Source organism: Schizosaccharomyces pombe, assembly GCF_000002945.2.
Source record: "Schizosaccharomyces pombe strain 972h- genome assembly, chromosome: I".
In the NCBI taxonomy this organism is placed as follows: Eukaryota; Fungi; Ascomycota; class Schizosaccharomycetes; order Schizosaccharomycetales; family Schizosaccharomycetaceae; genus Schizosaccharomyces; species Schizosaccharomyces pombe.
In genome coordinates this window covers 1,691,929-1,707,837 of record NC_003424.3, presented here as the reverse complement: position 1 = coordinate 1,707,837, position 15,909 = coordinate 1,691,929, and the positions used below count along the sequence as shown (strand labels likewise).

The 15,909-nt window shown below is 35.9% G+C and overlaps 7 protein-coding genes, 9 long non-coding RNA genes and 1 other non-coding gene across 17 annotated transcripts; 6 read left to right on the top strand and 11 right to left on the bottom strand.

Moving 5' to 3' along the window:
• Positions 1-3: 3 nt before the first annotated feature.
• On the bottom strand, positions 4-716 carry SPOM_SPNCRNA.2763. The gene has a single exon (NR_192131.1). It is a non-coding gene; the product is annotated as a non-coding RNA (long non-coding RNA).
• arp8 (Ino80 complex actin-like protein Arp8) lies at positions 535-3,023 on the top strand. The gene is made up of 5 exons (NM_001018883.3): positions 535-688; positions 733-910; positions 959-1,147; positions 1,270-1,479; positions 1,547-3,023. The coding sequence occupies exons 1-5, from the start codon at positions 588-590 to the stop codon at positions 2,855-2,857; spliced, it is 1,989 nt and encodes a 662-aa protein (NP_593450.2). The 5' UTR covers positions 535-587; the 3' UTR covers positions 2,858-3,023.
• Positions 1,679-1,967, bottom strand: SPOM_SPNCRNA.2762. The gene has a single exon (NR_192130.1). It is a non-coding gene; the product is annotated as a non-coding RNA (long non-coding RNA).
• On the bottom strand, positions 2,175-2,765 carry SPOM_SPNCRNA.2761. The gene has a single exon (NR_192129.1). It is a non-coding gene; the product is annotated as a non-coding RNA (long non-coding RNA).
• A 150-nt stretch (positions 3,024-3,173) lies between the features above and the next one.
• On the bottom strand, positions 3,174-3,256 carry SPOM_SPATRNALYS.01. Its single transcript is given in 2 exon segments — positions 3,174-3,209; positions 3,218-3,256. It is a non-coding gene; the product is annotated as a tRNA-Lys (tRNA).
• A 483-nt stretch (positions 3,257-3,739) lies between these two features.
• On the top strand, positions 3,740-5,432 carry swi6 (heterochromatin (HP1) family chromodomain protein Swi6). Its single transcript, NM_001018882.3, has one exon. The coding sequence runs from the start codon at positions 3,837-3,839 to the stop codon at positions 4,821-4,823; it is 987 nt and encodes a 328-aa protein (NP_593449.1). The 5' UTR covers positions 3,740-3,836; the 3' UTR covers positions 4,824-5,432.
• Positions 5,433-5,520: 88 nt separating this feature from the next.
• On the top strand, positions 5,521-6,027 carry SPOM_SPNCRNA.2760. Its single transcript, NR_192128.1, has one exon. It is a non-coding gene; the product is annotated as a non-coding RNA (long non-coding RNA).
• SPOM_SPNCRNA.177 lies at positions 5,567-5,978 on the bottom strand. Its single transcript, NR_150601.1, has one exon. It is a non-coding gene; the product is annotated as a non-coding RNA (long non-coding RNA).
• A 187-nt stretch (positions 6,028-6,214) lies between the features above and the next one.
• Positions 6,215-7,705, top strand: SPOM_SPAC824.09C (GTPase-activating protein). The gene is made up of 5 exons (NM_001018881.3): positions 6,215-6,388; positions 6,433-6,476; positions 6,546-6,624; positions 6,696-6,740; positions 6,879-7,705. Exons 1-5 carry the CDS (start codon positions 6,237-6,239, stop codon positions 7,519-7,521), a joined length of 963 nt encoding a protein of 320 aa, NP_593448.1. The 5' UTR covers positions 6,215-6,236; the 3' UTR covers positions 7,522-7,705.
• SPOM_SPNCRNA.2759 lies at positions 6,342-6,544 on the bottom strand. Its single transcript, NR_192127.1, has one exon. It is a non-coding gene; the product is annotated as a non-coding RNA (long non-coding RNA).
• On the bottom strand, positions 6,997-7,532 carry SPOM_SPNCRNA.2758. The gene has a single exon (NR_192126.1). It is a non-coding gene; the product is annotated as a non-coding RNA (long non-coding RNA).
• Positions 7,676-9,967, bottom strand: gda1 (Golgi nucleoside-diphosphatase Gda1). The gene has a single exon (NM_001018880.3). The coding sequence runs from the start codon at positions 9,798-9,800 to the stop codon at positions 8,130-8,132; it is 1,671 nt and encodes a 556-aa protein (NP_593447.1). The 5' UTR covers positions 9,801-9,967; the 3' UTR covers positions 7,676-8,129.
• A 144-nt stretch (positions 9,968-10,111) lies between these two features.
• glo2 (hydroxyacylglutathione hydrolase Glo2) lies at positions 10,112-11,362 on the bottom strand. Its single transcript, NM_001018879.3, has 2 exons — positions 11,149-11,362; positions 10,112-11,006 (listed from the first exon to the last, which is right to left on the bottom strand). Exons 1-2 carry the CDS (start codon positions 11,265-11,267, stop codon positions 10,355-10,357), a joined length of 771 nt encoding a protein of 256 aa, NP_593446.1. The 5' UTR covers positions 11,268-11,362; the 3' UTR covers positions 10,112-10,354.
• SPOM_SPNCRNA.2757 lies at positions 10,125-12,035 on the top strand. The gene has a single exon (NR_192125.1). It is a non-coding gene; the product is annotated as a non-coding RNA (long non-coding RNA).
• Positions 11,354-12,822, bottom strand: tim14 (TIM23 translocase complex subunit Tim14). Its single transcript, NM_001018878.3, has 3 exons — positions 12,734-12,822; positions 12,639-12,686; positions 11,354-12,585 (listed from the first exon to the last, which is right to left on the bottom strand). Exons 1-3 carry the CDS (start codon positions 12,734-12,736, stop codon positions 12,214-12,216), a joined length of 423 nt encoding a protein of 140 aa, NP_593445.1. The 5' UTR covers positions 12,737-12,822; the 3' UTR covers positions 11,354-12,213.
• On the top strand, positions 12,137-12,706 carry SPOM_SPNCRNA.2756. The gene has a single exon (NR_192124.1). It is a non-coding gene; the product is annotated as a non-coding RNA (long non-coding RNA).
• Positions 12,823-12,873: 51 nt separating the features above from the next.
• Positions 12,874-15,905, bottom strand: vps16 (HOPS complex subunit Vps16). The gene is made up of 5 exons (NM_001018877.3): positions 15,801-15,905; positions 15,726-15,760; positions 15,596-15,677; positions 15,432-15,541; positions 12,874-15,366 (listed from the first exon to the last, which is right to left on the bottom strand). The coding sequence occupies exons 1-5, from the start codon at positions 15,829-15,831 to the stop codon at positions 13,117-13,119; spliced, it is 2,508 nt and encodes an 835-aa protein (NP_593444.1). The 5' UTR covers positions 15,832-15,905; the 3' UTR covers positions 12,874-13,116.
• Between the last annotated feature and the right edge of the window lie 4 nt (positions 15,906-15,909).

Genomic DNA, 15,909 nt, shown 5'->3' with positions numbered 1-15,909 from the left:
AGTACAGTGTAAATCTTGTACATGTGTCTTCTTTTTTCGTTTTACATCATTCATATTCCAATGTAGCTTCATTAGTTAATTCCCGTGTCTAATACAATTCAAGTTGAGTAATGTGTAATCTTTAACAAGAGAAAATAAAATACAAAAGTCCTTGAAACGTTAACATATGCCAATTGTTCTTACAGTAACAGTCATTGCACTCTTCACCCAGGAAACAATTCAAAGTAGAAAACAAAGAAGTGATTGAAAGTGAAAAAATACGAAATATAATCTGTGTCTCTTCACAAAAACATCACATCCAATTTAAACAACTCTAACTACAAACTGTAAGCTTTTAAAGTACATAGGATGTGGAGTCAAATAGAGTTTTCAAGTTGGCATTTTTCATACTTATTTAATTAGGCATGAATAAATGAGTTAAATTGTAATGTATCACTTTCTTCTTTTAAAATTCCTCTTTGTCGCAATTCATTCCTACCTACACACGCACATCCTTTAATCATGTCAAGTTTCGCAAAGTAACCAACACGACTTGGCCCAACTACACCGTAACGAAATTTCCTTTTCAAGCCCTGTGATTTAAAGCGATGGCTCCGAAAAGAAAACAACCCTACACGGAGGAGGGAATCGATTTTAAATTTACTCAATTTCAAATTGTTCCTCCTATCAATCAAAAGAACTTTTACACGTGTGTGCAATTCGCTTGTTTAGTCCTTAAATTAACCAAAATAGTGAATATCTCAAAAGGGATGACCAAATGTATATATGGCGAGACTCCGCTGGAGAGAAAGACGCTAAAGAAACAGAGTCGGAATCTGCTAATGGAGACACGAAGCAGGATGACTCAAAAAAATCACAAGTTGAAGAAGAAGAAGATGGCATTGAAGAATCTGAACTAGGAGAAGAAAAGGTAAGATAAAATCTTCTTTAATTATGGGTTAGCTAAAATGCCTTGTAGGATAATAAAACTATCGTTTTGCATATTGGTTCTCAAAATCTTCGCATTGGATTGGCCTCTAATAAAACTCCTACCACAGTTCCCATGGTAATTGCTCGCAAAATGAGGGCCCCATTTGCTCAAGAGCGTTGCTTACTTAAAGACATTTGTCATGTTAATGAAGATGGAAACGTAGCATTTGATTCAGAGGTATGTACATCTCGAGAGAGACAATGAAGTAATTTGAAAATTGTGTTTGAAACTCATTCTTTACATATTTATCAACTATTAAATATGTGGAAGCAATCGAAGACTTGTGCTAATTCTTCTAGTTTGACTCTAATCTAAAATTGCTCGATTCAGAACTGAAGTCCTGGCTAAAAGCCCAAAAGAAACGTTCCGTTCCAAATGGTACTCAACTTGTTAAAAACTATAATAAAATTTCAAAACCAGAGACTGTTCCTCCGGACGATGATCCTGAGAAACCAGACTGGATTCATTTTGAACAAGATGATCATGTTGATGTGATTTGTGGGAAGGAGGTGCGTTTAAATCTTAGCATCCTTTTCTAACTTTATATCATACAAGTATACTAATTATATTTTTTAGGCATTTTTACTACCGTTAAATGAATATCCTGAATACAAATTGTTTTATCCTATAAAAAGCGGCGTCTTTAACGAATCTGATTACGCATCTTCTCAACAGCTTTTGGCTGACATTTATGAAATATTTAAATACAGCATTACCTCTCTTTTGCAAATCCCTGTATCCCAACTCTCACAGTATTCTGTGATTTTCATTGTCCCAGACCTCTACGATAGAGTGTACGTGGAGAAAATATTAGACATTTTATTTTTTGATTTGCATTTTGGAAAGGCTGCCATAGTCCAAGAATCGCTGTGCACTTCATTTGGTGCTGGAATGTCTGCTGCTTGTGTTGTCGATATGGGCGCTCAGAAAACATCCATCAGTTGTGTAGAAGAAGGGGTTGTCGTTCCCAACTCAAGGATAAAAATAAACTATGGAGGAGATGACATTACGCTTTTATTCATGAAATTACTCATGAGAAGTCATTTCCCGTATCAGGATATTGACTTAAAAACTCCGTATGATTGGTCTTTAGCCAATGCTTTAAAAATAAAATATTGTGGCCTAAGTGAAGCAACCTATAATGTTCAATTGAATAGCTTCTTTTCGCGAACACCTGATAAAGGGACTAGAAAATTTACATTTAAAAGCCTTGACGAAACAATGCTTGCACCTCTTGGATTCTTTCGCCCTGACATTTTTGAAAATGAAAATAAACTTCATGATCGGTATACTTTGTTTCCAGTGCCGGTCGATGTATATGACAACCAACCGAATAATCCCGAATCACTTGCCCAAACCACTTTATTGCAAATATCTACGCCGATATCCAACATCAAAGCTAATGGAAAAGATGATGAAGAGAAAAAAGAAGAAAGTGATTTGGTGACACCTTCGGTAAAATTCAAGCCTCCACGGGTAGTATATTGTGGCTCACTTGCTGCTCCAGAAATAAAGAATGAGAAACTGATATATCCTTTGGATGATGCAATCAACCAGAGTATATTTAGTGCATGTGATGGAAATTTAAGTGATGAGAAGGCAAAAAATCTTTACTCAAGCATTTTGATCGTCGGTGGAGCTGGTCAGTTCCCGGGCTTTGCTCATTTACTGGAAGAGCGTATCCATTCCAAGCGTGCCAACATCCCTACTATTTCGGTAATTCCTCCACCAAGAAGTATGGATGCTCAATTTGTTGCCTGGAAGGGTGCTTGTATATACAATCGCATTCGGATCGTATCGGAGCTGTGGATAAAAAACAGCGATTGGAAAATGTTAGGTAGCCGTGTCTTGCAATACAAGACATTGGGTTATTTTTGGACTGGCTAAACCATATGTTTATGCTTTCATATTCGTTACTAATTTTTTAATGCAACACCATATGTTTTTGCTATTTTTCATTATTTTTAGATGTTAATAAACCATGGTCTACAAAAACAGTACAGATGCCTCTAAGTTCATGTTTTTTGAAATTTTGAAGATACTTCATCAACTACTCATTCTTTTTGATATTTGAGTGCTCAAATAAGTTGAATTTATCATAATTTCCCTAAGTACGTATTTCTTTAAACGTACCATTTTGTATTTAAGTAATCTTTACATTCCAAAAATTGTAGTATCATTGTAAAAAAATTGAAAAAATAAACTCCCAAGGCGAGACTCGAACTCGCAACCTTCTGATTACCATCATAAGAGTCAGACGCTCTAAACCGATTGAGCCACTCGGGACTTCGTTGACGACTTAAGTTATTCAGTGTAATATGTAGTGCAAAAAGAATCCTCATAAGAATATATATTTTGTTGTTTGACGATGATTGCCTACGAAATTTAAAAGGTGGAATTGTTTTCTAGTTAAGATTGTTTATCAATCTTGAGAGACTCAGCATTGCTTTAGAAAACAAATCAGCATGCCAACCGTAACAGCCAAATATCTTGTTACTCGCAGCATTACTTAAAATGTTAATTTTATTTCTAACGGTAATATTTGTTCAATATTTTCGTATTTCGCATTAAGTAAATCACTAGGAAATTGAGATGCTTTTGAAATAATGATTATTACTGATAGTGATCTAAGCAAAATTAGGCGTCGTTAATCAACTTTTAGACAACGATTAATACAGTACTTCTATGCAATATTTTAATAAACGAACTCTATGTGATGCTAGCCATTCTGTACACCATGAAAAGCAAGCCAAACATGTCTCGCTAAACGAGCAAACAACCTGTAAAGACCAACGCGAAATTGATGTTTAGTACTTTTTAAAATATTCTGAAATCTCGTTTATTTTCATATTAAGACAAGTGAAAAATGAAGAAAGGAGGTGTTCGATCTTATCGGCGCTCCTCTACTTCAAAACGATCAGTTATTGACGACGATTCGGAACCAGAGTTACCAAGCATGACAAAGGAGGCTATTGCTTCTCATAAAGCAGACTCTGGGTCGTCGGACAATGAAGTTGAAAGCGATCATGAAAGTAAATCTTCGTCGAAGAAATTGAAAGAAAATGCCAAAGAAGAAGAAGGAGGAGAAGAAGAAGAAGAGGATGAATATGTTGTAGAAAAGGTTTTAAAACACCGTATGGCGAGAAAAGGTGGAGGCTATGAATACCTTTTGAAATGGGAAGGTTATGACGATCCCAGTGATAATACATGGAGTTCAGAAGCCGATTGTAGCGGTTGCAAACAGTTGATAGAAGCATATTGGAATGAACATGGAGGAAGACCAGAACCTTCTAAAAGAAAGAGGACTGCAAGACCTAAAAAGCCCGAAGCAAAGGAGCCTTCACCAAAGTCTCGTAAAACTGATGAAGATAAACACGACAAAGATTCCAATGAAAAGATTGAAGATGTGAATGAGAAAACTATTAAATTCGCCGATAAATCGCAAGAGGAATTTAATGAGAACGGCCCACCTTCTGGTCAGCCGAATGGTCACATTGAATCTGACAATGAGTCTAAATCTCCTTCACAAAAAGAATCGAATGAAAGTGAGGATATTCAAATAGCAGAGACCCCTAGCAATGTTACTCCGAAAAAGAAGCCTAGTCCGGAAGTTCCCAAACTTCCGGACAACAGAGAGCTGACGGTTAAACAAGTAGAAAACTATGATTCTTGGGAAGACTTGGTATCTAGCATCGATACAATTGAACGAAAAGATGATGGAACCTTGGAAATTTATCTGACTTGGAAGAACGGTGCAATATCTCATCATCCTAGTACTATCACCAATAAAAAATGTCCTCAGAAGATGCTTCAATTTTATGAAAGCCACTTAACGTTCCGTGAAAATGAATAATTTTTTTGTGTTCCTTTAAAAAATTCTTTTTCTTTTGTTTATAAATTAGATTTCGCTTTTTTCTGACGTTATTGCTTTTATCAAGTCCCGTGTCGTAGTATGAGTTCTTGTTCTCTTACTCGAAAAATGCATCTAACATTATACTTATACAAATTTTTGTTAGGCGCTTAACATCACATTCTAGTTTATGAACGCCTTTGTTTTCTTTCACATTGAATTGATTACGAGTGACTTGAGAAATGTAAAATACCTTTTGTCGTTATGGTTTGACATTCTAAATAACCTAAGGTTTGACATTCTAGATAACCTAATTTCTTTAATTTTACCATTTATTAATTTAGCATGCACTGCTCTTCATGCATTCAAAATCGTGTCTAATAATAACGTAATTTTACTCGTTAAATAAAGAATTTATGCATGCAAAATCGTTACTCATAAACCTCAGCAGATAAATTTGTTAACAAAAATGAGGGTGCATGAATATCTGCCTTCTCCGTTTCTTCTGTTCCATATGCTTCTAAGTTTGGGTTACCAACTGAACTCAAAGATAGGGTCAAGATGTAGTGTATCAAGTTTGAATCTTTATCAAGTACTATGTTGCCTCTTGAGAAATTCGTTTGAGAATAGCTGTATAGCTAAAGATAAATAAGGGTTTGAATGTAATTGTTGCTATGTAAACACAGTTGTAATTATAGATTTTTAATTGTTGCTGCTTTTGTACATTAGCAAAAAAAAATACAAGCAAGTTATGATGAAGAAGTCTGGTTATGCTATTTTTCTAAGAAGCTGGGATAAATTCATATTTTGTTCCTCTTTTTTTTTTTTTTTAAATATGTTTATGTCAGATTGGCAGATTTACCATATAAACACATAATGGCAAATTATGGCAAACTTTGCAAATGAACATGTATTTATCGAATTTCCTTGTTATCTTTTTTTATTGCTAGCAACACATGAAGACATCAGTCCCCTCTCGGCAATACATATTATCGATTGACACTACTGTATGCTGAGACTGAACAACAGAGTTCTCACTTGGACTTTTTGCTTGCTCCTCAAAGACTTTTAAAAAATTAAATAATAACTATTATATTTCTAACTGTTTTTAATCTAATTATTAGTCACAAGTTGCGCTTTTGTTATATATATGACTTCTATTCAAATTGTGTATACCTCTTTGAACTGCAACGTACTGTGGCTAATTATAATAATATTTAATGCTAAATGTTTTTAACGATGTTGATTGATAAAAAACCGCGTAATCATCAGAAAAGGAAGGATGCTTTTCTTTGCTATTCAAAACAAAGGGACGTAATTGTGCACTGTAACATTGCAATACGGTAGATTGTTCATTGACCCAAAATCACTAGACTTAACCAGTTTTATAATTTGCCTAGTAATCCTTGAAGTGTAATGATAAATTCAAAAAGCAAAAAGAAGGAATCAAATGCCCTCGTTTTAAAGTCGCTTTTGCGGGAACCTTACAACAAAGTTTGCGCGGATTGTAAGCGCAATGAACAACCACGATGGGCAAGTTGGAACTTGGGTGTTTTCATTTGTATCAGGTAAGTAATAGCTGCTTAAAATTGAAATCATTAACACTTGTTAGATGCTCAGGAGTGCATCGAAGTCTTGGAGTTCATGTTAGTCGTGGTATGATTACCTAGGATACAAAATTTAATGTTAAAAAACTCAGAATCAGAAATTAACAGACAAAACTAGTAAAATCTGTTGATTTGGATTCATGGACAGATGAACAAACTGAAAATATGACAAGATGGGGAAATGAACGTGCTAATTTGTAAGTTTGTCTACTTTTCAAAAAAACTTTGCGCTCACGTCCTAAAATATAAAAACTAACAACTTTAATAGGTATTGGGAAGCCAAACTTGCGGGTGGTCACGTTCCCTCTGATAGGTAGGTTTTTATTGATAATCCTTAGCATAGCTGGCATTGAATGTTATCTTTCTAGGCTACATACCCTTTACACGTTGCTAGCAAATTGGAAGCTTCTTTTTTGTTTTTTTTACTGCATATTTTCTGACCTAGATTTAGTAAAATTGCGACTTTTATAAAGACGAAATACGAATTTAAAAAATGGGTACTCTACCCTGAAATTCCTTCTCCGGAAACGCTAAAACCGGAACAGAATACCAGACCTGTTTCAGAAGTCAACGCCTCTTTAGATCTTAATACTGCTTCTCGATCTTCCAGTGCTCACTCAGTTAAAAGCACTTCTTCTGCTACAGTTACCAACGTTACTTCCAAGAAAGAAGCTATATCAGCTACCACTTCTTTAGCCCAGTCGTCTCCTAATTTAGCTTCTTTATCCAAGCAACCTTCTACTGTGCATGCTCCTTCGACTAGACAACGAGATTTAAAGTCTTCAATTCTCTCCTTATATGCATCTCCACGACCACAAGTAAGTTCTTCAAGCATAACCACCAATGCAACATACCAAAATCTACCGTCCCCAGTTTCAACTAGTACTACGTCTAGCCAACCTTATGGTGCTTTTCATCAACCGGCTACGACAGGATCCTCCTTTGTGGCAGATAAGTGGAAGATGCCTATGTTCACTTCTAATGTGACCAGTGCACAACCATCTGCTAGAGCATCACCCGTTCAATCCAATTCTTCTCGGCCGCGATCTTCTTTAGACAGTAAGATTATTAATTCTCATGATGTTTGGAAATAGCCTTTAGTGACGCTTATACAAATTAACAGAGGTTTTTACTACTTATTTTGAAATATTTCATTAATTTAGCTATTTAAGTTCATCAATCGATGTCGGCATTTATGGATTCCTATATTCAACCTTCATTATAATACATTTTCTACTTTTCAGTAAATATAAATGACATAAATGTATTTATTAGGTCTATTATCGCTGAAAGTTTATTAAGTATTAAAAGCTAGCACACATTGTATGTATTCCGTAAAAAGATGCCTACGATATTTGGGAAAATTGCCTTGATCAATTTCAACTTTCCCAGAAATTTGAAAGATTTGATTTACATGAAACAAACCAGTGGAATAAAGAATGTCCCTCAATCTATTAATGTTAGTTGTACAACAAATGTTAGATTTGCTATACGCCCGTAAAGAAGTTAACACTGAAAGGAGCGGAGTAGCGAATTTTGAGACATGGAAATAATATGGACGAATGTAGAAAAGAAAAAAGAAAAAAGAAAAAACAAGAAAAAAAACAGGATCAACTATATTAACCCTTGACCTCCTGAGGTTTTAAGCAAACAAGTTTACATATGCTTGTTGTTCATTCAACATAATAAAAGAAGGTAAAAACTAAATTTCTTCTTTCACGTTACAATTCCAACCATTGTTTTGCTCTGACAACATAGACAAACTAGCTCCCAAACACCATCCAAGTTCCTTGTTGTCAATTTTCTTAGCAGTATGGAGCTGTCGGTTATTGGGGATTTCATACCCAACCGAAAGTAAAGAAATCATATAATTCAAATCTAAACACCACTCTGGCTCTTCTTTCAACTCTTTAAGGGCGTCAGTTAAAGAAAAGGCGTCCTGCCAGTATGTTGGTCCACTACAAACACTATTTGCCAAATATTTCATATCTTCAATGGTAAAAGTGCTTGGCATGCCTAAACTGATCATACGATCGTAAAAATAACTGATTAAATAAATGGGAGAATCAGTAAACGTCTCAGTGAACTTGGGTTGATGAACACCATTGAAAGAACAAGGACGGACTGGGCAATTTTTGTCTTTATACAAGGCTTTTTCTGCTATACCACGACACTGAAGAGAAAGATGGGCTAACGAAGGGCCAACGAACACGACCTCAGAAGCTTCGCTTTTTGAATCCGGGTGCGTTAGACTAGCGTTGAGATGCAAACATGGATGGATGATGCTAGTGGAATCACCGAGCAACTCCAATGACTCCTTTAGGGCCTCTGCATTATTCAGCACAAATTTATGAATCAGCTTTCGAGCTTCCTTCAAACCATAACCTAAGTGAGAATGTTGATAAAGTTCATATTGCTCACCATTGTAGTCTAAAACATACTTATGGTCACCATCAACAAGCGATTCGCCATCAGAAGCGAAACGTGGTTCAAAAACAAGCTGTGTAGAAGCACCACCGAGGTCCATTACAGCGACAGTAGAGTGCGTGGCTTTACCACCCAAAGTTCCTAGAAGGTAATTAATGGTAATCCACGCATATATACCTTCCATGGAACCTTCAAGGATAGAAACACCGTCTTTTACAATAGGAAAAGGGTAATCGTTTTCCAAATGTTGTCGCACTGATTTCAAAATAGCTTTAGCCTCACTTTCCCCAGTCAATCGTAAACCAGCGGTTGCTTTTACAGCAATAGGGGAACAACGACGATATTCCTCAGGCACGTTTTCCATGGCATAGTCAAGTAGTGGGTCTAAGGATGCCGCTGCTCCTTCAGGATCACCGGCAAAAGAAGATAAGCCAGGCTCTATCATTTTAAAAAACTCTTCTTCTAATTTGGGAGAAGGATTGCAGTTGTTAAATTGGTAAACATGAACACGAGACCCAGTGGAACCAGCATCGATCATCAAAACATATTGACGAACAGGCTTGCTGTTATCATAAGCCACAGAACAATCATCTGAGTCAATAGAAGAAGAAAATGTTACATCCTTTGCCGCACTGGTTGGAGCTATTTTAGGTTTAGAAACAGCAGTCTTAGTAGGGATAGAGGTAGTAACAGGAAATAAAGGTTCTTCGGAAAAAAGAGGTTCCTCTAACTCATCCTTGGGATTCAAAAGATCGACTACCTCTCCTTCACTTCTGTAGCCTGAAGGAAGCTCGATGTCCTCATAATGGAATTCGTCGTTTGAAGATGGTAAAGGTCGGTTTGATGAGCCTGGGAATCCATTCCATAAAATGAACGTAACAGCAAATATAGATAGTGCAATTAACAAAGCCTTCCTACGGGCTATTGATTTCATAGTTGGAGTCATGAAATGAGTGAGTAATCCTAAGAGATATTTGGTGAATTCAAATAAATTGGTGAAGAAGTCAATTAAATAAGAAAGAGTGAATAAATGAACGCGATTTTATGATAATTATATTAATTAGTAGGCACCAAAACACCTATCAACACTTACTACTTGGTTGATGGCAAGTTAAATAAACATTAAAAACTGGCTTAGCATATATTCAGAGTTGTAAATGCTATTGTGTGGATACCTCTCTAATCGCGTTAAATCATTTACGGTAAAAGTGCGACTGTATAGGCCACCCAAAATTATATGTAAATACAATAACTTAATCGAAGTTAAGATAATCAATCTCTTTATTGCTTACATGTAAAGAAACGAAAACATTTATTTGAATAAAATAAACTCAGGATGCAATTTACTCTGACACCGCTAAACAGCCTTCAATTCGTATATGTGATCCAATTGAAAAATAGATCAACTATATTCTTGCTCTAGCTCCTAGTAGAATCAAGCAAAGCAACCGAGCTTACCAAGGCATACATAAAACATCATCAGATAAATTCAAAGTCGGTCTAAGCAGCGTTTTTCATGTCACGCAATTTCTTCATAACAGTGATTGGATCACTACTGCCCACTGCTTTTTGTACCGATTCTAACCCAAGGCACATGAATGGATTGAACTTCTTTTCGTCACCGATGGTAAAGTGACCAGTAGTAGATTCATGATTCTTGCAAAAATCCACCAATTTTGTAAGCTCAGGAGTAGAGAAGATCGTGGAACTAAACTTGGCATTTGATTTGGTGTATTCATGACCAGGGTAAGTTACGGTATCATCGGGTAAAGCAGCAAGGACGTGATTCAAAGCGTAGTCCATTTGTTTGGCATCTCCTTCAAAAAAGCGACCACAGCCTGATGTAAAAAGAGTATCTCCAGTAAACACGGCTCTTTTTGAAGGAGAGGAAACGTAATAACAAATACTGTCTTGGGTATGGCATGGCGTATGAAGAGCCTCAACTTGAACTTCTCCAACCTTGAAAATCTCCTTATCTTTGGGAGTGTATGTGACACCAGATGCATTTTTTCCGCCATAGACCTTTAAAGAAGGAAAGTAGCTCAAAATGTCTTCGTTGCCGCCTGCATGATCATAGTGATGATGAGTGGTCAGAATGTACTGCAAATCAATTTCTTTCTTCGCCGTTTTCTCTTTTATGACAGGAATAACACTAGAGTTTGTCAATGTTAGTTTGGTTAATTAAATGTTACGGAGCGCACAAACAAAACAATTCGGAAAACAGGAGGAGAAAATCATGTTTCCGAAATCACAGATAACAGTATTTAAGTCGTTATTTCATTCTCTTCACTTACCTCTCAGGCTCAGCAGGGTCGACGATGGCAGTGATTTTGGTTTTATCACAAGTCAGCAAATAGGCATAGTTGTTGCCCGTTCCTTTCCACATCCATATGGGCGTAATATGAAAAGACATCGCGTTTCTTATTATCTTATGCACTTTAAAAAAAAATGAATATACTAAACTTCCTACTCTACTAAGAAACAAAATCTTAGAGAACGTATTTGTTTAAGTCAAAAAAAATTTGACAGTACGCACTTATATACGGTAACGTCAGAGTGATATGTAAAGGCAGCTTCTGTGTTAATAATCATTGTTAGAAGCGAAATTTCGATGTTTATTAATCAATTCATTTTTTTTAATTATGATTATGAAATAAATTTTTAAATAAACATACTTCATATAAACTGTTACTGAAGTAGGTTTTAACAATGTCATTCAAAGCGCAAAAGTCAAAAACTAAAATCATTTCAAAGAGTATACATTTTGTAAGGAATGATATTGTTTACGACTAAGGAAATCAAATGCTCGAATTCTTCTTTTAACTTATCCTTGTTGTGAATTGATACTCGGAATGCATGGAAAAGAACCTGACAATTTTCCATTGAAAACGTTTTGGAAAGTAAGTGTCCGGAAACATATGAGAGACTCAAATTTAATCTAAAAAAGAGTTAAACTATTAACACTCGGTACAACCATCAAAAAGGAGACAAAATCATTGACGCTCGAAATCAAATTACTAAATAGCTCCAGCGTAGAGAAAGAAAAAAAAATACAATTTCGGGGTTTCCTTCGCATTTTCCGAAAAAGGATTGATATAAGAGTACGAAAAGAATCGAAGGCGATGTACTATACGGAGCAAACACACATCTTTAGAAGCAAAAAATAAAATAAATTGACAAAAGGTGTCTGCAACTGAATAGTAAAAGTTTTTTGGAAAAGCAAACAATAATTCACACAATGATTAGTTCTATTAAGGGCATCATAGCTTTCAGCTAAATTTTAGCAAGAAAACATTAGTTCTCCAGCAGATACAGCACATAATAATATTAACAACGATGCAGACCATTATTCATCACTTTTAAGCTTTCGGTATGGAGCTGTATTCAAGCCATTTCACCGCTTCAAGAACACTAGGCATTGATCGCTGCTTAGAAACAGGGAGTGCCCATGAACTAAATTTTCGGATTGATCGATCTGCATCCAAAAGTGACTTGGCCTCGTTTACCTTGCTGGCTACATAAGGGCTACCACCCCGATCTGGATGATTTGCAAGCATCAACCTTCTGTGAGCCTCTTTTATTTTTTGTCGAGTTAAAGTACGGTTGTTCAATGACAGAATTTGAATGGCTTCTGCCCTAGACATTTTTGACTCAAAACCACCCTTGAGAAAGGCCTTTACTCCGCCATTCAAATTCCGGTATTTTCTGAATGCGTCAACACCAATTTTCCCCTAAAGTCATTAGCATTTCAAATGTCAAGCTTTTATTTTCTGTTTTCACATACTGCCGCAGCCGTTGCAGCGATACCGACTCCAAGGAGAATAGCAGACGACTAATCAAAAATAAGTTAGTTAGTGAGGCAAAAAAAAAATCTCATACCATTTGTTATATCTCAAAACTTATTTAATGTGAAAGAAGTAACCAAAAATATATATATTCTCCTCAATTCCCAATACCTTGAGGATAGTGGAGGAAGAAAGCTGGTTCTCCTTGTATATGCTTAAGTTGCCAATAAATAACAACTTTTAATCCTACTAATAAAAATCTGCATTACATAAAATTCAGGGTTTTATATTTCTTGTAAAATAATTTGTTAAAATTAATATAAACTAGCTCACAAAAAAAACTAACTATTTTACGGTAAATATCCAAATTATTCTAAATTCAATTGGGTTGCTTTTCATTCATGGATTCTTGTCATTAATATTTATATCTTTTTTTTTATCCTAAAAAAAAAAGATTGGTATTGATATCTCTAATAGTCATCGGCGTAATTGATCAAGTGCATTCTGAACAAACCGACTTTCGGGCATGGTCTGCACCCTTTCTAAAAGATCACCAAGAACACTCCCGCTTTTTGATTTGGCTGCTTCTTCGCTAGCACTTTTCACGTCCCCAACTTGAACCCACATATCCACTTTTTCTTGTGTAGTAAGCTGAGTACATCGTGGTATGTATTTAGCAGCCTCTTTTTTATTTCCGGCACTAAGGATTTCTGTAACAAAAGGCTCAAAACCAATTGGCGATCTTCGCATAGAGCCTGCCCATTGTTCAATCTGAACCCAATCACGGATGGCTACCAAAGCTCTTAATTTCAGCCAAGCAAATCTCTTCTCAGGAATCTGAAAGTCAGACCTCAATTTGTTTGCTCTTTGTGTTTGATTAATTTGAATCAATTTAACAACAACCTCATTTACTGTTAGCCCAACAAAATTACCAGTGAATTGATCCTCGTAAGTTTGTTGTAATTGTAATAATTTTATTTCATCTCCCAAACATTTTTCTTCAAGTGATAGTTCCTTGGATTCTGAACAAACTTTAGCTGCTGATTTTAAAGAGGTAATGCGCTGATTGACTGTCGCAGTTTTTAAAGTATCTTCTACCGCTAAAACAGCGATTCCTTGTTTGTTATCGTCCTGGTAAAAGAAGTCGTGTAAAGTTTTTCTATCATTCTTTTTGGCAAATTCAACGTAAACCTTAACTGCATCAGGATACTCATTTAAAATTTGAAAGAAAGACGCTATTGCCATTTGTTGTTTGATTTGAAGCACAACGTAAATAATCAGGTTATTGTCCATAGTTTCTATTACCTTTTTTAAAGCTTGCTCATATGCTTCCATGTTTAACAATAGCATTACTTGATGCTTAGCTAAAGGCTCGAAATCCAAGAGCTTTGTTGAAAGAATTAGTCGACCTTCTTGATAAGCTGTGCGAGCAATTTTCTCATATGATATGTATTTTCTGGACGAAAGTCGTTTAACAATATTATCCAATACAACCTCCTCTGGTTCACTAGATTGCTTTATGTACGTCTGAGCCCATTGTATGTAGACCCAATCACACGGAATCTGCATCCACATAGATGCCTGAACAGCGAGGCCATATAATTGTCTACACGAAAATCGTTGGATTAGCCTTTCTAAACCTAGATGCAAGTATTCTTCATGAGTAATGTAAATCCCAACATTGGGGTCTCTAGCAGCATTCAAAACTCTTAACTCACGACAAACATCCACATATTCTTGATGATTGTACATTCGCAAACTATTTTTTCCAAGAGAAGCTGCTTCAAGTAACACCTTTTGCCATTCTATAGAAAATTCATTGAGACTTGCTTGAACACAAGTATCAACTGCATCATGTAATTCATCTTTTAACTCTAATAACATCTTTTCTGCAAAAACGGACTTTAGTTTCATTTTCTGGAAAGCCTCGACTAATTTTGCTCCAGGAGTTTTGGAACCTATATGAAAAATGTTTTCCAATGGTGCAGGAACTTTGCGAAGAAATTCACTTGAATCTTTTGTAAGAATTCGAACTCCGTCAACCTCTGTAGAAACAATAGGAGTATGATTATAAAGATATGGTACAGAGCCTCCAAAAGGTCCAACAAGAGTCAACAAATTCTCATGAACAAGGACGACCGCATCATTTCCACACCAAGCCATTTGCTTTAAAGAAGCTTCAGCAACTGTCTCTGGGAGCCTTAAATCCAACAACTCCTTGGAAAAATCCGAGGATATCACACGAACTTTACCAACTGACTCATACAAAGCGAGATATCGAGCGTTAGGTGAAATTGAGATGTGTGAGACATGTTGAAGAGAACTGATACTATGAAGCTGGGAGTCTTGTTCGTCTATCTGCAAAATATGTGGGCCAACAGTGACTACTATATCCATTCCCAAATCTGGAGAGAAGGGATTAGGAATCAGAGCCCAGGAGTCAATATTGTAGTACTCTAAGGTATTAAAAGGAATTGAAGCGTAGGTTTTTCGCCAAGGCTCCTCAAAACCTGTTATAGAGATAAAAGTATCATTCTGCAAAAGAGCGAAGACTCCACCTTCACTGAACTGACATTCTCGAATTCCTATGTTTTCTACCCCTTTTCCCAGAGAGAATTGATGAAATTCACCCAACAAATTGTAAACGCGTACTTGACCTTGTTTAGAAACAACGATTAACTCTTCATTTTCATTCCAGCCCATTCCAACGAGAGAAGTTTTGTCCCACTACACAGAAAAATTAGTTAATAAGAAAAAAAATTTTGTACAAAACCCGTAAACAACTCACATACCGTCAAGGTTTGAAGCAACTGTCCAGATAGGCAAAAAACACATATTGAATACATGGGAACCTGGTCATACTTGTAATTGCTTTGCAGATTGGATTCTGATCTAGTAATTGCTGTTTCAAATAATTAGCTTCATGGATAGTCTTCAATTAAGACAATGAACATACCAATGGCACCGCCGCACGGTGCAACTGCAAACATAAAGTCAACAGGATCTATATATTCCCATTCCGCCTTTCCAATAGCTGACTAGTTACATTAGTTTTTAACTCTGTTACAAATTCCATTCTGACGTACCTTTTGGTAATAAGTGTCTTGTAAAAGTTCCCATTCTTTCGTAAATTAGTATAACTATGCAACTGAACGGCATACCATAGATGGGATACTTTATTGAAGGCTCCATTTCTATTTTATTTAGAAAATGCTAAAAAGGTGAAGCAACTTCTATAAATGTAGTTCAATGTATATTACACGTGAGTAT